This window comes from Polistes dominula, unplaced genomic scaffold, assembly GCF_049000335.1.
Source record: "Polistes dominula isolate Pdom_NZ unplaced genomic scaffold, Pdom_raw_medaka contig_80, whole genome shotgun sequence".
NCBI classification, from domain to species: Eukaryota; Metazoa; Arthropoda; class Insecta; order Hymenoptera; family Vespidae; genus Polistes; species Polistes dominula.
In genome coordinates, this window is record NW_028301111.1 from 626,529 (window position 1) to 650,285 (window position 23,757).

Genomic DNA, 23,757 nt, shown 5'->3' on the forward strand with positions numbered 1-23,757 from the left:
CAGTATCATCCAGTCTCTAGTTCATATTTGTGCCGCTAGGGTAAGCCACGCCCCTGCCAGAGATCCCAATATATTACAACAGTAATAAAAATTATATGTCTACGTGTCTTCGTATTTATATAATTTGATTACAAAGATGTGAGGGTAATTTTGATTGTTTCGAGTTCTTCTTCTGTGTTTTCGTTCGTTGCTCGTTGCTCGTTGTTCGAAAATGGTTTTGACAAGATAAATGAGTGAATTTTAAACTGGCCCAAATAAATTTACACCGCAACCGTAGATAAAATCTAAAGCAAAATGTATATTATAATTATTATTATTATTTATTTAATGTTTATTAATGAATATATTTATTATTCTAATATATTCCCCGTGGGGGTGGCGGGGAAGAATACCCCCCCATTAATCTCTCTTTACATATGTGTATATAAAATTTTCTCGTGATTTAACTTAGTAAAAAGGAACCATGGTTGCTTTGATTGTTACGTTCACCTACGATGACTCCTCGTTCAATGACTTTTCACTTCTATCTTATTCTTCCTACAACTTTACAAAGAGTTTCACGATTACGATGTTATACTATTAGGTAATATTGTTATTTTTATGGGATTGGATGAAAAGGAGGGAGGGATAAGAGAAGAGGAGGTGGCTTGATGAAAGTTTAAACAAAATTTGACATTTTTTTATCTTTCTTCTTTCTTCTCTTCCTCTCCTCCCACCAATTGGCATCATTTAAATTCGTATTACTGGTTTTGGGTCAATATTTTAAAACTATTTTTAGTATTGTAATATTATTATTTATTTAAAACAATAGGAATATAACATTATATATTATTTATTCGAAATTATTTATTGTAAATAGTTAGAAGTTATTAAATAGTAAAAATAACAGTATTTCTTATGAGTTATTTATTTCAATAAGTGAGAATAATTTTAGGTAATTTAAATATTGTAAATAGTAAGAAATTATGAAATAGTGATAATAACAGTCATAAGTATTTATTAGAGCTTATTTATTTCAAATAGTGAGAATTACAGTATTCATTATTTATTATGCGAATTATTTATTTTAAATAATAAAAATAACTTTAAGTAGTTAAAATATTGTAAATAGTAAGAAGTTATTTAATATTAAAAATAACAGTATTTATTATGAGTTATTTATTTCAATAAGTGAGAATAATTTTAGGTAATTTAAATATTGTAAATAGTAAGAAATTATGAAATAGTGATAATAACAGTCATAAGTATTTATTAGAGCTTATTTATTTAAAATAGTGATAATAACAGTATTCATTATTTATTATGCGAATTATTTATTTTAAATAATGAAAATAACTTTAGGTAGTTTAAATATTGTAAATAGTACGAAATTATGAAATAGTGATAATAACAGTCATAAGTATTTATTAGGGCTTATTTATTTCAAATAGTGAGAATAACAGTATTCATTATTTATTATGCGAATTATTTATTTTAAATAGTAAAAATAACTTTAAGTAGTTAAAATATTGTAAATAATAAGAAATTATTAAATAGTAAAAATAACAGTATTTATTATGAGTTATTTATTTCAAAAAGTGAGAATAATTTTAGGTAGTTCAAATATTGTAAATAGTAGGAAATTATTAAATAGTGATAATAACAGTCATAAGTATTTATTAGGGCTTATTTATTTCAAATAGTGAGAATACCAGTATTCATTATTTATTATGCGAATTATTTATTTTAAATAATAAAAATAACTTTAAGTAGTTAAAATATTGTAAATAGTAAGAAGTTATTTAATAGTAAAAATAACAGTATTTATTATGAGTTATTTATTTCAATAAGTGAGAATAATTTTAGGTAATTTAAATATTTTAAATAGTAAGAAATTATGAAATAGTGATAATAACAGTCATAAGTATTTATTAGAGCTTATTTATTTCAAATAGTGAGAATTACAGTATTCATTATTTATTATGCGAATTATTTATTTTAAATAATAAAAATAACTTTAGGTAGTTTAAATATTGTAAATAGTAAGAAGTTATTTAATAGTAAAAATAACAGTATTTATTATGAGTTATTTATTTCAATAAGTGAGAATAATTTTAGGTAATTTAAATATTTTAAATAGTAAGAAATTATGAAATAGTGATAATAACAGTCATAAGTATTTATTAGAGCTTATTTATTTCAAATAGTGAGAATTACAGTATTCATTATTTATTATGCGAATTATTTATTTTAAATAATAAAAATAACTTTAAGTAGTTAAAATATTGTAAATAGTAAGAAGTTATTTAATAGTAAAAATAACAGTATTTATTATGAGTTATTTATTTCAATAAATGAAAATAATTTTAGGTAGTTCAAATATTGTAAATAGTAAGCAATTATTAAATAGTGACAATCATAGTATAAATTATATATTCGAAATTATTAATATCAAAAAGTGTGAGTAATTTTAGATAGTTCAAATATTGTAAATAGTAAGCAATTATTAAATAGTGACAATCACAATATTATATATATTTATTTGAAATTATGTATTTTAAATAGTTAGAAATTATTAAATAGTAAAAATAACAGTATTTATTATGAATTATTTATTTCAAAAAGTACAAATAATTTTAGGTAGTTCAAATATTGTAAATAGTAAGCAATTATTAAATAGTGACTATCACAGTATGAAATATTTATTCGAAATTATTTATTATAATAGTTAGAAATTATTAAATAGTAAAAATAACAGTATTTATTATGAATTATTTATTTCAAAAAGTACAAATAATTTTAGGTAGTTCAAATATTGTAAATAGTAGGAAATTATTAAATAGTGATAATAACAGTTATAATTATTTATTAGGGCTTATTTATTTAAAATAGTGAGAATAGTTGTAAATATCTCAAACATTGTAAATAGTAATAAATTATTAAATAGTGATTATAACGTTATTAATTATTTATTAGAAAAATATTTATATCAAATATAGTAAAAATAATTTTAAATAGTTTAGATATTGTAAATAGTAAGAAATTGTTAAATAGTGAGAGTAATAATATAAATTATTTATTAAGAGTAACAGAGTAACATAAAATTATTAAATAGTCAGAATACCAAGAGTAATCATTTATTAAAAAAATATTAATTTTAAATAGTAAAAATATCATTAATTATTATTTATTAAAAATTACTTCTTATTTTTTTTTTGAAACTTGTATTACAAATAATATATAAAATTCTTAATGCAATAAATTTCATTTGTCACTACCAATGTGACTTACAACCACAAAAATGACAAAATATCATTGTCACTTGAGAAATGACTTATGATTGTGTGTGTGTGTGTGTGGGTTGTGTGATTAGGTTTGAAATTTGAAATAAAAAAATAAAAATAAAAATAAAAATAAAAATAAAAAATACATTTATAAAAGTTATTTATGATTTTGTTTTAACGAATAATATTTTGTTCTAAGAATATCTAACAGACAAACAACACAACACATTGTCGATGATAGGAAGAGGGGGGTAGAGCTTTCTTGCCTAGTTTTCGTGCGGTTTGTTGCGTTCGGAAACGTAGAAGAAATACTGAATAATTCAGGCAGTGACCGTATCGGGTGACGTCACTATAGTATTCACTCGGTGGACGGTTCAAGCTGAGCGACCATGCGAAACCCCATCCGCTTTGGCTCGTCGTTCAAAATTTCAGCTTTCCGTACAAATTCAACCTTTACTTTGTTAATGTGTTTTTCTCTTTTTCTTTTCTTTTCTTTCTTTCTTTCTTTTCTTTCGTTTGATTTCATTAGACGATTAATTGAACTAATACGTTTATGGTGTATTTATCAATGAATTTGATTATTATTATATAGTGTTTGGGATTTAAATATAACACGTGTGATCAAATGACACGTGTCTTGTAATTCGTACTAAAAAATTGTTTAATACAAATACAGAATGTATATATATATATTTTTTTTATTTATAAATAAATGGAAATTGTTTTGTTTAATATCCAATTGGTTAAAATGTAATTCTATTTATATTTTTTATTTTTTATTTTTTATTTGTTTTGTCAATGAATTTGATAAAAATTATACAATTATATTCATTAAATATTATTTTTATTATTTAATATATTTATTATTAAATATTTTTTAATAAATATATTATATTTATATTAAATATTATTTAATAAATATAATAATTTATAAATTTATTTAATATTTATTATACGTGTGATCAAATGACACGTGTTTTGTAATTCGTACTAAAAAATTGTTTAATCCAAATACAGAATGTACATATATATATATATATATATATATATGTACATTCTGTATTTTATTTTATATATATTATTATATATATAATATATATATCTGTATATTATTTTATTATATAGGAATTATATAGGAATAGATGTACGTGACGTATCGCATTAAATTTTAGGGTTAATTAAAAATATTTTTTTTTTTCAAATAAAAAAAAAATAAAAAAAGAAAAAAAAATGAAAAAGAAAAAAAATTAAGCGTAATTATTTTTATCTGTTTTTTAAACGATAGAAATATATGTATGTGAAGTATAGATAGGTATTAAAGTTAATTATTAATATTTTTACTCAAAAAAAAAAAAAACGAAAAACAAAGGGAAAAAAGGGAAAAATTTATTTACTTTTTTTTTAAATTTTTTTTTTTGAACGATAGGAATAGATGTGCATGAAGTATCGCGTTAAATGTTAGGGTTAATTAAAAATATGTTTTTTTTTCTGTAAAAAAAAAAATCAAATAAATCAAACGAACTAATGAATAAATTTCCTTTTCACTTGGCAAAACGATTTTGTTCCTTTCTATTTAATTAAAATTTCTAAAGTAAGGAACAAAAATAGGATCGTATTAATAGAAAGGGATTTCAGTGTTTTTCTTTTTTTCCTAATGATTCGAGATAGAAATTTTCCAAGATTGGATCGAAATCGGTTTCATTTCTTCTTTCTTTCTAGTATCACGCGAAACGATTCGACCGACCGTGCGAGATCCTATGAACTTGGAAAGCGCGTTGTTCCACTTTCTGTCGCAAATAACTTTACTACGACATATGTCTCTCTTTCTCTCTCTCTCTCTCTCTCTCTTTGTTCAAATTAAACCCAGTAGGTATATTGCTCACGTGTGTTATCTTTAAAAAAAAAAAAATAAATAAATCTGATATTAATTGATCGTTTATTTAGAAAGTGATGCAAATGTATTTCATTTTGTTTCCTGAAAATGAATACTTTAATGGCCGCACGTGTACGCACTCAAACGTCGTCAGGGGCCCAATAATATTTTTAAAGAATTAATTTAAAAAAATAAAGGTTAATTATCATAAATAAGAATTTAACAAGAAATTTAATTTTATATGCAAATTTGAATATGTATAAAGTTAGAAATAAAATAATGGCTAATGTTCCGGCTATCACACACATGTTGTGTGAGCGGCCATTAAAGTGTTAATATAAGGCTAGTTTAGTAATCAATTATAAAAATATAAATCAATTATGTTAAGTCTAACAATGTTTCTATTAATTTATAAATTATGAAATTTTATTGTATTCATTTTGTTTTACAGAATTATAATTAATATAATATATAGTTATTTTGATATAAATTTCATTTTTCAAATTTCAAATTTCATTTGTGTATAAATTTTATTAATTAAATTACAAATTTCATTTTTCAAATTTCAAATTTCATTTGTATATAAATTTTATTAATTAAATTACAAATTTCATTTTTATATAAATTTCATTTTTTAAATTACAAATTCCATTTTTATATCAATTCCATTTGTATATAAATTTTATTATTTAAATTTTAAATTCCATTTGTATATAAATTTTATTATTTAAATTTCAAATTTCATTTTGATATCAATTTCATTTTTCAAATTTCTAATTTCTTTTGTATATAAATTTTATTATTTAAATTACAAATTTCATTTTGATATAGATTTCATTTTTCAAATTTCAAATTTCATTTTATATTAATTTTATTATTTAAATTACAAATTTCATTTTTATGTAAATTTTATAAATTAAAGTTCAAATTCCATTTGTATATAAATTTTATTATTTAAATTTCAAATTTCATTTTTATATAAATTTCATTTTTAAAATTTCAAATTTCATTTGTATATAAATTTTATTATTTAAATTACAAATTTCAATTTTATATCAATTTTATTTTTCAAATTTTAAATTTCAAATTTCATTTCGATATAAATCTTATTCTTCAAGTTTTCAATTTGATTTTGATATAAATTTCATGTTTTAAATTTCTAATTTCAATTGTATATAAATTTCATTTTTCAAATTTCAACTTACATTTTTATATCAATTTCATTTATTAAATTTCAAATTCCACTTTTATATCAATGTCATTTTTCAAATTTTAAATTTCAAATTTCATTTTGATATAAATTTTATTCTTCAAATTTCCAATTCAATTTCTATTATTTTATTATTATTTTTTTTTTTTAATTTAAATTACAATACAAAATGTAATTTTCGATATGGTGAAGAAATTTTTTTCAAACAATTAATTCACCTATTATTTCAAAATCTAATCGACAAAATAAAAAAAAAATAAAAAACAAATATAAAATCGATTATCAAAATATTACGTACACCTCTTTGTATCACGTACACCTTCACCTAGATAAATCATAGTCCCCGTTGTTATCTAAAATCATTGTCCTTGAGATGTGCTAAAAAAAAAAAACAAAAGAAAAAATAAAATTTTTTTAAATCCAATAATAACGGTATAGGAAGTGTATGTTTATGGTAAATTAAAAAAAAAAAAAAAAAAGAAAAAGAAAGAACAAAACTATTCTTAGATTAGAATTCTTTCGACATCCTTCGAAATCATTTGTGTATTATTTTCTATTTTGTGTCTATGTGTTGTGTTATGTTGCGTTGATCCTTACGAACAACAACCCGTTATCATTCTTAGACCATCTCACCGGATATATCGCAACTCTTCAACTCTTTTTCCACGCTATTGTATGGAAATGTCAGAAAGAAATCTTTCGCGTGTGTGTTCATTCAAGATCCTTTCCCCCTTCACCTCCCACTCTCTCAACTCTCCCCACCACCACTCCCAGCTCTCCCCACCACCGTCTTCTTCTATTTGTCTCTGTAATTCAAAGGTATTCTTTTTTTTTTTTTATACAAATTTTCACGAATTTGTTTTTTTTTTTTTTTTGGTTTACATTAAAACTAAAATACGTTCGTTCATTTTTGTTTTTCTAATTTTTAGGTGTACAAATTAATTCGGTCCGTTTTTTTGTTAGTTCAAAAAATGCATTTATTTCAAAAGATAATGAATTAACAAATTAATCAAAATATTGTCCACCACTGCTTACAACTTTTTTCCAACTCTTACGCAATTTTTGAATCCTATCTCGAAAAAACTTCTCGTTTTTTGAGACGATCCAATTTTGAAGCTAATTTTCGATTTATTTGAAAGAAGTGAAGTGGTGACCTGTCAAATCGTTTTGCATCCGTCGAAACAGTCAATAGTCAGAAGGAGCAATGTCTGAAGAATACGACGGGTGTGGTATGATATCCCATTTGATCGTTTCTAAATATTTGTTGACAACTTTTGTGACGTAAGGCCCAAAGTTATCATGCAAAAGAATAACTTTGTCATATCTGTTCTTATATTCTGGCCGTTTTCTCGTATAATGCCCCTAGATTTTAAACGTACAGACACTGCTTTTTGGTTCAACCCCAACGTAAGTGCAAACTCGTCTTGCATTTGACTCGGATCTTCATCGAGTAATGCCTGTAATTCATCGTCTACGAATTTTTTTTGACTGTCCGGAGTGAGGTCTATCTTCAACACTGAAATCATCACTTTTGAAGTGTCGAAATTATTCTCTACATGACTTGTCAGTTAGAGCATTGTCATCGTAAACTTCCACAAGCATACGATGAACTTCAGCTGCACTTTTTTCCAATTAAAACAAAAAATTCAAACTTCCCACAAATACTGTTTAGTTATCATAAAATCTGAAATTTTCAACAGCGTAACAAAAAACATTTTGTATGAGACTCAAAACAATAATACAAACTGGATTTTATCGACGGATGTCCAATCTGTCTAAAAGGTACCTAATCAATCAGCAATCAGCTGTTAATATTTCAGAATTGAATGCTTTTAGAGTCATTTTGGAAAACGGACAGAATTAATTTGTACTTTTCCAGTATTTTATATTATAATTTTGATATTTTAATGATGAGAATAAATATGTAATAATGAAAACTAGAGTGTTATTAGAATAATAACACTATTTATGAATTAATAATGAAAACTAGAGTGTTATTAGTATAGTATAAAGTCTTTGTTGCTGACTACTTACGTAGTTAAAAAATGTTTAGTTTTTATTTAACAAAAATTCCAGATAAATAACTTCAATTACATTATTATTTATATTATTTAATATAATAATATTTTAATTTTTATTAATATAATTATATAATATTTCAATAATTATTATATTATTTAATAATATTATAATTATATTATATATATATATATATATATATATATATATATATATAAATTGCAATAAGATAAAATTAATTTTCTCTGTAAAAAAGTAGAATTGATATTTGTGTTGTGTTTTATTTGTTTTCAATTAATGTTTACAAAACTTTTGTCGGATTGTGTACACTTACCTACTAATTCCAATTTCCTTTTTCTAATTATAAACCAAAGGATTTATGTTAAATCCTTCAATGTTGAGTACATCCATTATTTTTTTCTTTTTGTTGTTGTCATTTTCATTATTAACTCAACATGCTGATTGTTTTATCTTTTCTTTTTTTTTGTATTTTTTTTTTTTTTTTTGAAAATAATAATACGATTTAAATGACTCTTTTCGTTTCTTATAGAGAAAAATAACTATGTGCGATTAGAAAATATGATATTTTGTTTTTTGTGTGTATTTGTCGGTCGGATAATTTAATTTCTATTCGCATTTTATTCTAATAAATTTTTTTTGTATAAATTTAATTAGATTTAATAAGTAATTAATTAGAATGAATTATTGATCAAAAATAATGATATTATTGTGATATAAAATAAATATGGAATAATTACTATTATAATGTTATTTTATATTTATTTACGTGTATATAATTTACAGTAATAATTAAACAATTTATTAGGAGTTAAAAATTTGATTTATTTTTTATTAAAATAAATATAATAATAAAATAATTCATTTTTGTATTGATTTTAATTTAATTATTCTTTTAGTAATAATTGAATAATTTAATAGCAATGAAAAATCTTATTTATGTTCTATTTATTTAAATAATATTATAATAATAAATTGTAATATTTATTTAAATTTAAAAAACTTCGTAAAAATTAAAAATGTTATTTTTTTTTGTTATTTATTAAAATAATATTATAACAATTAATTTTAATATTGAATTTTAAATCTAATTAATCTCATAGTTATAATTAAATAATTTATTAACAAATGAACATTTTTATTTATGTTCTATTTGTTGAAATAATTTCTAATAATAATGAAATAATTTAATATAGATGAATTAAATAATTGTATTTATTTTCTATTTATTTAAATAACATTACAATAATTATATTTATATAAATAATATCATTACGTATGTGATATTTAAATTCTATTTCCTAGTAAATGAATTAATCGCGAATCAACGATCACTTGAATAGGTAAATGTATATTCGTTCTGAATTCTATTACACAAATTCCGTATCGCTTGTAACAGTAGTAGTAATAGTAGTAATAGTAGTTTTACGGTTTGTCATAGGTGTGTGAGTGATCGGCACTCCCGTGTGAAAATCTCCCACGTGAGGTGAAATACGATATTAACGGCATCATTCTTAGTGTTAGAATACATATATGTGTGTTGTGTATTTCTCTATATAATAACTTACTCATTTACATATATAGTAATTATTTTCTATAAATATATTAGGGTGGGTCAAAAAAATGAATTATTTTTTTTTACAAGTACCACGGAAAAATGGGTTGGTAGACACTTTAAAAAAAATTCTCATCAAATATGAGCTCTTCATTTTAATAGGATAAGATCCTTCGCATCGCAGTTATTTTAACTTTTTTCTCAGTCCAATAGAATAAAATTCATACCTCATTATTTATTGATTGTACAGAAAAATGTTCTAGACGAATTTTGTAGGAAATTTAATGCTCTACAAAAAAGGTATCTTATATTTTTTCCGTAAACCTCACCATTTGAATGATATTGAAGATTTAAGTTTGATTATTTTCAGACAAATTTCATTTTTGTTTATGAATTTTATAACTCTCAGTTCAATAGAATAAAATACATACCTCATTATTTATTGATTGTACAGAAAAATGTTCTAGACGAATTTTGTAGGAAATTTAATGCTCTACAAAAAAGGTATCTTATATTTTTTTCGTAAATCTCACCATTTCAATGATATTGAAGATTTATGTTTGATTATTTTCAGACAAATTTCATTTTTGTTTATAAATTTTATAACTCTCAGTCCAATAGAATAAAATTCATACCTCATTATTTATTGATTGTACAGAAAAATGTTCCAGACGAATTTTGTAGGAAATTTAATGCTCTACAAAAAAGGTATCTTATATTTTTTCCGTAAACCTCACCATTTGAATGATATTGAAGATTTATGTTTGATTATTTTCAGACAAATTTCATTTTTGTTTATGAATTTTATAACTCTCAGTTCAATAGAATAAAATTCATACCTCATTATTTATGGATTGTACAGAAAAATGTTCTAGACGAATTTTGTAGGAAATTTAATGCTCTACAAAAAAGGTATCTTATATTTTTTTCATAAATTTCACCATTTGAATGATATTGAAGATTTATGTTTGATTATTTTCAGACAAATTTCATTTTTGTTTATGAATTTTATAACTCTCAGTTCAATAGAATAAAATTCATACCTCATTATTTATTGATTGTACAGAAAAATGTTCTAGACGAATTTTGTAGGAAATTTAATGCTCTACAAAAAAGGTATCTTATATTTTTTTCGTAAAGCTCACCATTTGAATGATATTGAAGATTTAAGTTTGATTATTTTCAGACAAATTTCATTTTTGTTTATGAATTTTATAACTCGACAATAAATGACTATTAAAAAATGCACAATACATATTTTTGTAGGAAATTAAGTGCTCTATAAAAATGGTGTCTTATGTTTTGGCGATTAAATGAAGCGTTCGAAAGATATTCATCATCAAACTTTCATGTGTACTGATTTCTGTCTCTGAATATCTTATGAACGCTTAATTTTTTGAAGTTTATATTTTTGGACGATACAAGTAAGAACTGTTGATTAATTAATAAAAAGAATGATATTGTCTTGAATATAATTGGGTATCTCAGGATGATGAGTTTTGTTGAACGAGCTTTCCGCTCCTCTTATCGTTGACGTTGTTTCGCGAGGGCGTGTATCCGGGAGTGAAAGGCTCGATATTTAAGATTCAACCTCTCTTCTTCTCAACGGGAAAGTCTCAGAGTAAATGCTTACCTTGGATTCTTTTAACAATAACAATTTATTAATACACTCCGAACAAGATAGGAAATGATTTGATTCAAGTAAAAGGTTAATATCGTTCATTAAATTTAATCTAATCTTTTATTCTTTAAAGATACTTTTAAATAAAAAATGATCTTTTGTTTTTATTTTTTTATTTTTTTATTTTTTTTTACAAATAACAATACAATGAAATTGAATATAATTAAAAAAAAAAAGGATCGTGTAATATGAGTAATATTTTTTCCACAATAATTAAAATGATTCGAATTTTAAATTCAAAATGTTCTTATGAAATGTTAAATAGAAAACAATACAAATTGTTGTTTTTTTTTTTATGAATAATAATAATAAAAAAAAGTTTCAATTGCTCCAAAAAGGAATACATAAAAATTATTTTATATATATAAATTTGATGTTAATAGTATAATATTTAATATATAATATTTAATATATTTTATCTATAAAATATATTATAATGTTTAATTAAAATAGTAATAAATAATGTTAATTATGTTATAAATTAAATTATATTTTAATTACATAGCATCATAAATTAAATTATATTTTAATTATATAACATCATAAATTAATAATTATTGTTATTTTAATAATGTTTAATTAAATGTTATAATTAATAATATATATATAAATTATTAATATATTATTCTATGTATTATATATAATAATATATAATATATACAATAACATATATTACATATATATATATATTATTATAATGTTATTATACAATATATATTATTATATGTAATTTAATTTATAATTATATTTAATATTATATATATTTAAATTTATTATAATTTAATATATATATTATATATGTAATATAATAATATATATGAAATGATTTATATATATATATAAATATGCATATGTATATATGTATGTATGTATGTATGTATGTATGTATGTATGTAAATATGAGGTTAAGTATACAACATACTTAATACATAATACATAGTCTGTTTTATAACAGACATATGATTTAGAACAGTGCTTTACATTATACTTCTAATGGGCAGTTCTCTACGAACGAATAAAACTCACTGAAACTTTCTTTTTTGACCATTTCAACTACTAAAACCACAACGTTATTATTATTTCTTATATACGTTACACATATACAAATACATGCTTAAACATATATATATGTTTCTATATATGTCATTACGTACTAAAAATATTATTTAATATTTATACGTTTATTTCTATTTCGTTTTATTATCATTGATCTTTTTTTTTATTATCTTTTATCTTTTCTTTTTTTCTCTCTTTTTATCCTATTGTATGTATTGTATATAAATATTTGTATATATATGTTGAAAGGATTGTGTTGTTTACGAAAGTGAAATTTTTAAAATATTGTTTAAATTATTTATTTATTCGTTAAAATATTAAATAATATCGTTAATATAAGTAATATTGAATAATAGCGTAACAATTCTAATAAATTCTAACAATTCTAACTTGGAAAAGAAAATAAAAGAAACAAAAATGTTATTAAATTTACAGATCTATGTTTAAATTGTTAAAAAAAGAAACCAAATATTCAGAGTTATTTTTAATTAATTATTTAAATGATTATTAATTTAAATAATTATTTAAATTAATAATTTAAAAGATTACTTATTATTGATTTGTTGATAATTGATATTTGAATTCTAATTTGGAAAAACAAAAGAAATAAAAATGTGTATGTGTTATTAGATTTACAAATCTATGTTTGAATTGTTAAAAATAGAAAAAAAAAGTCAAACATTTGATGATACTTGTAACCCAAATAATAATTTAATTACTAATTTGTTAATAATCGTTAGGAATAATAAATTGAAAAATATAAAAGTGTTTTTAATCAATTTTAACAATTCTAATTTAGGAAAAGAAAAAAAGAAACAAAAACGTTATTTAATTCATAGATCTATGTTTGAATTGTTAAAAAAAAAAAAAAACCAAACATTCGGTGATATTTGTAACCCAAATAATAATTAAATTATTAATTTGTTGATAATCGTTAGGTATAATAAATTAAATAATATCATTGTGTCTCTAATCAATTTTAACAATTCTAATTTAGAAAAGAAAATAAAGGAAACAAAAATAGTATTAAATTTATAAATCTATGTTTGCATTGTTAAAAAAGAAAAAAAACCAAAGATTCAGTGATATTTGTAACCCAAATAATAATAAAATTATTGATTTGTTGATAATCGTTAGGTATAATAAATTAAAAAATATAAAAGTGTTTTTAAACAATTTTAACAATTCTAATTTTTGAAAACAAGAATAAAAAATTTGATGTTTTTGTTATTAGATTTATAGATTTATATTTAAATTGTTAAAAAAAAGAAAAAACCAAAAATTAGTTGATCATTTTGATTTATTGTTTTATGATAATTAAATTATTAATTTGGTAATAATCGCTAGGTATATTAAATTAAAAAATATAAAAATGTTTCTGATAAATTTTAACAATTTTAATTTTTGAAAAATAAAATAAAAAATTAGATGTTTTTGTTATTATATTTTAAAATCTATGTTTGAATCGTTAAAAAAAAAAAAATTACCAAACATTCGTTGATATTTTTAACCTAAATGATAATTAATTATTTATATGTGGATAATTTAACAATTCTAATTTAGAAAAGAAAATGAAATAAACAAAAATGTTATTAAATTTACAAATCTATGTTTGAATTGATAAAAAAGAAAAAACCAAAGATTCGTTGATCATTTTTATTTATTGTTAAATGATAATTAAATTATTAATTTGTTGATAATCGCTAGGTATATTAAATTAAAAAAATATAAAAATGTTTCTAATAAATTTAAACAATTCTTATTTTTGAAAAAAAAACCAAAGATTAGTTGATCATTTTGATTTATTGTTTTATGATAATTAAACTATTGATTTGTTGATAATCATTATATACATTAAATTAAGGATTATACGGAAATGAAGTGATGATGATTTGTTGCTCGTTAAATTATTGAAATATTCATGGAATGTGGAATCTTTTTGCATTTGTACAAAGAATAAAAACAAATATTTTTTTTTTTTTTTTTATTCTTTTCTATCTATTTCTCGACTCGTGAGAAAGTTTTGCCCCCGGAGTTTGTCGTAAGATTTGCAAAGAAAGAGAGAGAAAAAGATACTTCGATAGATAAATAGAAGAAAAAAAAAAAGAAGAAGAAGAAAGAAAGAAAGAGAAAGAGAAAGAGAGAAAGAGAGAGAGAAGAGAAATGTTGAAGGAAGAATCTTTAGCGATTAACTCGTGCGAGCACGAGTAGGATTCGTTCGTGCGATCGTAAATTCTCGTCTTGCTTAGTAACTTGTAACAGCATCCTTCCTGGTCCAACTTGAACTCGATCATCTCATCTCACAATCAGACAAGAACATGCCAAAGGAAAATTTTAACTCACTTCAAATATATTGAGTTATTTTAACATTATTACAAAACACGAGAGTAAATACAATTTTTTTTTTTTTTATTAACATCTTATTCATTTATTATTTATATATATATATATATATATTTTATGAAATATTAATTTATTATAATTATTATATACAATTTAATAAAGCAAATATATATAATTAATATAAATATAAATATAAATAATAAATAATAAATATAAATTATAAATTTAATAAATTTATTAAATTTATTAATTTATTATTTTTATATATAATTTATTAAATTTTTATTATAATAAATATATATATATATGACTTCCGGTTGGGATTTGTAGAGGGAAAGAGCGTGAAATTGAGCGGAGGTGAAATAGGGTGGAAGTGAGTGAATAGAGCAGTGAAGGAGATAGGGAAGGTCAGAGCAGGTAGAAGGAAAGTCAAAGGGAGCAGGAGGCAGAGAGAGATAGGGGGAATTGGTGAGTGAGAAGAAGAAAAAGGTGAGAAAGGGAAGCAGGTGAAAGCGAGGTTAGGAGTTTGTGGCGACGACAGCGACATCGGTGGAAGAGAGTGGAATCAGGTTGGAGGAAAGATTCGGTAAGGCAGGAAACAGGCAAGCGGATGAGTGAAGAGAAGGGGATAGGAGGTGAGAAGAAGAGAGGGAGGAAAACAAACGCAGAAAGGATGGTGAGAACGAGAAGTGAGAGCCGGGGGAGAACGGCAGGAGTTAAGGAAATGTGGATGAAGAAGAGGGAGATGGAGGATGAAGAGGAAGAGAGAGCGTTTAGAAGAAGTCAGAAGATATCTAGATCGCCGGGGAGGGGTGAGGAAGGAAGAGGTGGCGTGCAAGAGAAAAGGGAGGTGGAAGAGGGGCAAGAGGAGCGGATAAGGGAGATGGAAAGAAGGGAAGTCAGAGTGGAGCTGGACCAAGAGTGGATGGAGGAGGTGAAGAATATAGTAGAGAAAGAGATTAGTGGGGTGAAAAAGGAGCTAGATAGAGTGAGAGGGGAGATGGCGGAGAAGGAAACGAAATTGAGGGAGGAGATGGAAGAGAAAGAAGCGAAATGGAGGGAGGAGATGGAAGAGAAAGAAGCGAAATGGAGGGAAGAAAGAGAGAAACTGGAGAGAAGGATTGAAGATTTGGAGGGGAAGCAGGGGAAGGGGGTTGGGGGGGAGGGTAGCAAGGTAGGGGTAGAAGAGGAAAAGAGGGTGGCAGGGGGAGCAGTGGATATGGGGGCGAAGAAGGATGAGGGGGAAGGGATTAGGTGGAAGGTGAAAGAAATGGAGAAGAGGATGGAGATGAAAGAAAGGGAGGATAGGAGAAGAAATGTGATAATTAGGAGAGTGATAAGGAGAGGTTCTGCGAAAGAAACGGCGGAGAGGTTGTTGGATAGAATAGGGGCAGGTGTGAAGGTAGAGGAGGTGGAGGAGATAGGAAGAAGGAGGAGGGAGGGGGAGGAGACAGTCCTGAAGGTAAAGCTAAGGAACGTGGAGGAGAAAAGGGAAGTGATGTGGAAAAAGAGCAAGCTGCAAGGGAGGAGGGAGCTATTAGGGGATGATTGGACGTGGAAGGAGAGGAAGATGCAATGGATGCTTAGGGAGGTGGGGAGCAGGGAGGCAAGGAAAGGAAGGAGGGTAAGAGTGGGGTATGGAAAGATATTCATAGATGGAAAGATATGGGTGTGGGACGAAGAAAAAGAGGAGTTGAAAAATGGTAGGGAGGGGGGGTATGAGGGAATAGAAGGAGAAAGGGAGGAAAATCAGGGGGAAGGGAAAGATGGGAAACGAAAGATGGGAAAAAACTAATAGAAGGGGGGAGGGAGTGGGACGGGGGGAGGAAATTGGAAGATAGGGTTCTGGAATGTAGCAGGATTAATGAATAAGGATAAGGATTTTTGGAGGGTAATAGAAAAGTGGGAAGTAATTGTTTTAATCGAGACATGGATGGAGGAAAAAGCTGGGAGAAGGTAAGGAGACGATTACCGGGGGGGATATGTGTGGACGGTGCAGGGGGCGAAGAGGAGGCATAAGAGGGGAAGAGGGATAGGGGGAATGGTCGTGGGGGTGAGGAAGGAGATGGCGGGGGAGGGGGAGGATGACAAGGAGGAAGAGGAGGAGGGAATCATGGTGAGGAGGGTGAAGGCTGGGGGAGAGGTGTGGACGGTGGTAGCGGTGTATGTGAATGGAGATATGGAAAGGAAGTTGGGGAAGATAAGGGGATGGATGGAGTTGCAGGGACAGGAGGGGAAGGTAATTATAGGAGGGGATTTCAATGCAAGGACAGGTGAGACAGGAGGGAGAGAGGGAGGAGAGGAAGGGGAAGAGGGGAGAGGTAGAAGGTCCAAGGATAAGGTGTTGAATAGGGAGGGGCGGTTGTTAACGAGTATGATGGGAGAGGTTGGTTGGGAGATTTTGAATGGAGGTATTGAGGGGGATGAGGAGGGAGAGTTTACATATACGGGGGGGGGGACGGGCACGGTGATTGACTACGTGTTAGGGGATGGGAGTACGAGGAGTGGGATAGAGAGGGTAGTAGTGGGTGATAGGATAGACTCGGATCATCATCCGTTGATAGTGACCATGAAGAAAGGAAGGAGGGGCAGTAGAATGAGGAAGAGTGGAGGAAAGGGAGGGAAACGAGGCAAATGGTCGGAGGAGATGAAGAAGGAGTATCAAAAGGGAATAAGTGAAGTAAGATTAGAGAAGGTCGGAGTGAAGGAGATAGTGAAGGAGATGACAGAGAAGGTGAAAAGAGAAATGGTGAGGAGTGAGGAGAAAGGAGGAAGAAGGGGAGGGAGTAGGAAGGAGGGATGGTGGGACGATGAGTGCAGGGGGATGAAAAGCGAAACGAGGAGGGTATTAAGGGAGTGGAGGAGGGGGAGAGGATCAAGAGAAGAGTACGGGAGAAGGAAGGCAGAGTACAAGCAGCTGTGTGAAAGGAAAAAGGAGGAGGAGAGAGACAGGGTGATGAGAGAGATAGAGGAGGCGAGGACGGAACAAAAAGTTTGGGAGATAGTGAACAGAGGAAGAGTTAGGAGGAAGAAGGTGAGCGAGAACATAGGGAAAGAGGAGTGGAGAGAGCACTTCATGAGGTTGCTGGGTGGGACGGAGGAACGAGTCGTACTGGATACAGGGAAGGGGAGGGGAGAAGATGGAGAAGAGGAGATAAGTATGGAAGAGATGGAGAGGGTAGTAGGGAAGCTGAAGGAAGAAAAAGCGGCGGGAATAGATGCGATTCCTAACGAGGCCTGGAAGTTTGGAGGAAGAAAGGGGCTGGAGATGATTAGGGCGGTCTGCAATGGGGTGTGGAGAGGGGAGGGCTGGCCGGAGGAGTGGAAGGAGGGGCTAATAATCCCAATAGTGAAGAGAGGGAGAAGGGGAGAAGGTGTCTGACTACAGAGGCATAACACTCATGCCGTCTCTGTACAAGGTGTACGCAGCAGTTCTGGCGGGCAGGATAGAGGAGGAGGTGGAGAGGAAGGGGATGGTGCCGCAGAACCAGACAGGGTTTAGGAGAGGTCTAGGAACGATAGACAATATATATGTGTTGAATTATCTGGTGGGAAGACAAGGAAGGAGAGAGAGGGGGAAGCTGGTGGCGACGTTCCTGGACTTCAAGGCGGCTTTTGACTCGGTGGACCGGGAGGTGCTGCTGCGTGGGATGGAGAAGAGAGGGATAAGAGAGGAGCTCAGAGATAGGGTGAAGGAGGTGTTGAATGAAACGGCGAGTAGGGTGAAGGCAGGGGGGAGGAGGGTGATAGATTCTGGACGGCAAGAGGGGTCAGGCAGGGTTGTCCAATGAGCCCGATGCTCTTTAACCTCCTGACTGCGGACTTGGAGGAGGAGCTGTTGAAAGGAAGATGGGGAGGGGGTGAAGGTGAGAGGGAGGAGGATTTGTTCACTAGCGTATGCAGACGATGTGGTGTTGTTGGCGGAAAGGGAGGAGGAGATGGAGAGCATGCTGAGGCGAATGGAGGGATATTGTGATAGGAAGAAATTGGAGGTCAGTGTGGAGAAAACGAAGATAGTGAGATTTAGGAGAGGAGGGGGAAGAAATAGAGAGATTGATTGGAACTGGAAGGGGAAGAGAATAGAGGAGGTGAAGGAGTTTAGATACCTGGGCTATGTTTTCAAGAAGAATGGAGGTCAAGAGGCGCATGTGAAGGAGAGGGTGAAGAAGGCTGGGGCGGCTATGAGGCAGATTTGGGGACTGGGGAAGAGGATGTTCGGCAAGGATTGGGTGAGGAGGCTGTGGCTGTTTGACAAGCTAGTGTGGACGGTTTTGAGTTATGGAGCGGAAATATGGGGGTGGGAGGAGAGGATGGAGATCGAGGGGGTGCAGGAAAGATTTTTGAGGTGGACTATGGGGGTGGATTGGAGAACACCAGGGTACATGGTAAGGGAGGAAGTGAAGAGAGACAAATTGAAAATAAAGGCGGCGAAGAGAGCGTGGAGGTATGAGGAGAAGTTAAGGAGAGGAGAGGGAAGTGAGCTGGCGAGAGAGTGTTGGAAGGAGGCGCAGGAGAGAGAAAGGGAGATAGAAGTACGGAAATCAAAGTGGGAAGTAGAGAGGATGAAGTTCAAAGAGAGGATAGCGCAGGACGGGGTGGAGGTGGTGGAAAGGTGGGATGAGATTGAGAGGGAGGAAAGAAGGCGACAGGAGGTGGAGAGATGGGAGAAGATATTGGAGTCGAGATACAACATGTGGTACAAGACGGTGGTTGCGGAAGGTTTGCCAGGATATTGGGTAGGAAAGTGGAGTGAAGAGAGAAAAAGAAGAGTGGCGAGATTTAGATTGGGGAATGAGATGAGGGAAGGGAGATACTGGGAAGAGGAGGAGAAGAAAAAATGTAGGGTGTGTGGTTGGGAGAGAGAGACATGGGAGCACGTGTTGGAGGGCTGCAGTAGAGCGGTCGGGGAGGAGGACGAGAGAGGAGTGGAAGAGAGGATCAAGGAAATTTTGGATGAGAGTGGAATGGGGGAGGAGTGGATGAAGAGGATTGGGAGCATGAGAGAGAAGAAGGAGAGGCAAGGAGGGGAAGAAGGGAGGAAGAAGTGGAGGTTTGGAACGGGTGAAGGGGGAGGGGAAGAAGAGGAAGTGAGGGAGAGGGTAGTGTTAAGTTAGGTTAAGGAGATAATTGTTAATGGAGTGCAACCCTTCGGGGACGCAGTAACTATCTATCTATATCTATCTATCTATATATATATATATATATATATATATATATATATATATATATATATATATATATATATATATATATATATAATTCACTAAATAATAATTTATGAAAATTATTATATTATACAATTTAGAAAAATAAATATATATATATATAATTTATTAAATTTTTATTATAATAAATATATATATATATATAATTCACTAAATAATAATTTATGAAAATTATTATATTATACAATTTAGAAAAATAAATATATATATATATATAATTTATTAAATATTAATTTATTATTTATATATTTATTATAATAATTATCTATACATATAATTCACTACATATTAATTTATTATAATTATTGTATACAATTTAATAAAGCAAATATATATAATTTATTAAATATTAATTTATTATATACAATTTATTATAATAATTATATATAAATAATTTACTAAATATTATAACTTATTATAATTATATATATGTTTTATGAAGTCAGTGGTTGACTTCGGTTGTCCCCGAACCAGTCCGGGACTGTTGTGCACATTACTTCGGGCTTGCTTAAATATACTGTAATATTACAAAATATTAATGATACTATTTTCTTTCTTTTCAGGAATGCCAATCTTTGAGAGAAGATAATAAAAAATTACAAAACGCATTGACGTTAAATCAAGTGCCACACGTCCAAGTGATCGACAATGTTTTTCTTCAAACTCAAATTGAAACACTTCATTGGCAACTTAAACAGGTAATTATCATCATCATCATCAATATTATTATTAATATTATTATTATTATTAACATTCATTACTTTTAACCCTTAAAGTGCACATGGGGTGTTTGACACCCCAACAAATGTTTCATCTCTCGAAAACGGTACTGAATTCGAAAAAAATGAGTTATTTGTCGCCATCTAGTGTTAATTCAGATGAATATAAAACCTATTCTATTTTAAGACAAATGTATTAAACTACTTTTAAAAAAATTGCGAGATCTAAATATCAAATAGCGGCTTCAGGAGACGAGTTCAAACAAGTTGAGGTGTCAAACACCCACAGTGATGCACTTTAACTAACTTTTACCAATTATGCACTTTAATATTAATATTATTAATTGACATTATTAACATTAATATTAACATTCATTATTATTAATACAAATTAATACTAATAACCAATAATACCCATTAATATTATTATTTACATCATCAACATTATTATTACCATTCATTATTATTAATACCAATTAATACTAATAATCAATAATACCCATTAATATTATTAATTACATTATCAACATTATTATTAATATTCATTATTATTAATATTATTAATTGACATTATTAACATTAATACTAACATTCATTATTATTAATACAAATTAATACTAATAACCAATAATACCCATTAATATTATTAATTACATTATCAACATTATTATTAATATTTATTAATATTAATATTATTAATTGACATTATTAACATTAATATTAACATTCATTATTATTAATACCTATTAATACTAATAATCAATAATACCCATTAATATTACTAATTACATTATCAACATTATTATTAATATTCATTAATATTAATATTATTAATTGACATTATTAACATTAATATTAACATTCATTATTATTAATACCAATTAATACTAATAATCAATAATACCCATTAATATTATTAATTACATTATCAACATTATTATTAATATTTATTAATATTAATATTATTAATTGACATTATTAACATTAATATTAACATTCATTATTATTAATACCAATTAATACTAATAATCAATAATACCCGTATTTATTATTAATTACATTATCAACATTATTATTAATATTCATTAATATTAATATTATTAATTGACATTATTAACATTAATATTAACATTCATTATTTTTAATATCATTATTTACATTATCAACATTATTATTACTATTCATTATTATTAATACCAATTAATACTAATAATCAATAATACCCATATTTATTATTAATTACATTATCAACATTAGTATTAATATTCATTAATATTAATATTATTAATTGACATTATTAACATTACTATTAACATTCATTATTAATATTATTATTGTTATTATTATTATTAACATTGAAAAATATTATAAAAGGCATGTATAAAAAGATTGATAACATTTCAAACAAAACTTGTTCACCTTGCTCCGATTATTCGATATCGAGCTCGTTGTAAATTGTAACCGGTACAACTAACCCAACAGTGCACAGTTATTTAATCGGATTTCCCTCTCGTCTTTCCTTCCTCGTTCATGCCTGATTTCGCGTTCCGGTGTTAAATTCGTCTTTTATCCTTATCGTCCTTGTATACGACATTCTCACGAATATCATTACGTTCAATCCGTTTGATCATTCTTTTGTAAACATATGTATCTTACTGTTATCAATTATTATACAAATTATCTAAATAACGTGTAGATTAACTAAGGTGATCGAACATGTTTCATTTCTCAAATTATCTTAGATAATTCGCACATTATCTACTTAGGTACTCGTTAGAGTGAAAATCAAAATCTTTTGCTGTAACAACAGCAACGTATTATCTACGATTTAAATTAACATAACGTTATTTATTTACATTTCGATATTCAAAGAATTAATTTAATACGATCGAACGGATCGAACAAAATTAAATTTGATAGAATCGATCGTCGATCGATTAAAAAAAAAAAAACTATAATAGAAAGAATGATAACGGTTTTAAAAATAATTATTACGATTATGGAAATGATTTTTTTTTCTTTTGACAAAAACGTATGATCAAATTTATGCTTTACTTATTTAGGGCAAATCTAAAGATCGGTGACAACTTTGAATCACGTAACAAATTGGTTTTTTTACAATGAGTATATCTATTTGTGGTAGATTTAGATTTGTAGTCACATTTTCTGAAAACCATGCCCAGGATACCAAGGGATTGTTTTATCGTTGTTTGACGTAAAAATATTTCTACAACTGGGACAACTTTTTTTAATGATACCCTTTAACTGTTAATGTGTAAATTATCTAGATAAAATGAACTAATCAGTTAATCTGGAGATTAGCTAGTTAATGTGCACATTAAGAGTATTTTTAATATGATTTCAAATTTGATTGAAATATAAACGGTTAATTGTGATCAATATTATGAAACTGGTTTAAATCTTATTATCTCTTGTTTCGAGATATTTAACAGATTACATTTGAATATTAAATGAATTCTATGTAATGTTGAAATAACAAACACTGTTTAATGGTTCATTTTTTGACAATATCGTGAAAATTATATTGAATTGATTTAGTTTAAAATAATGTAATATGAAATAACAGATGAATTCAGTTCCTTTTAATTTTGATGTATTGTTAGACTGCTTTCATAATTATATCTCTTGTTTAGAGAATATTTAATTGAATAAATAATTTTAACACTATAATAAATTCTGTATAATATTAAAATAACAGTCAGTATTAATTGGTTCATTTTTGACAATTACATTGAATGAATTTAGTTTAAAATAATGCTGTGTATGAAATAACT

At 27.3% G+C, this 23,757-nt stretch overlaps 1 protein-coding gene across 1 annotated transcript in view; it reads left to right on the plus strand.

The window, feature by feature from the left end:
- LOC107072744 (uncharacterized) overlaps nt 1-23,757 on the plus strand; it is a 303,985-nt gene that overhangs the window by 153,536 nt on the left and 126,692 nt on the right. Inside the window, 1 exon segment of the mRNA XM_089176696.1 lies at nt 20,807-20,941. Within this exon segment, the coding sequence (XP_089032822.1) occupies nt 20,807-20,941 (135 nt within the window).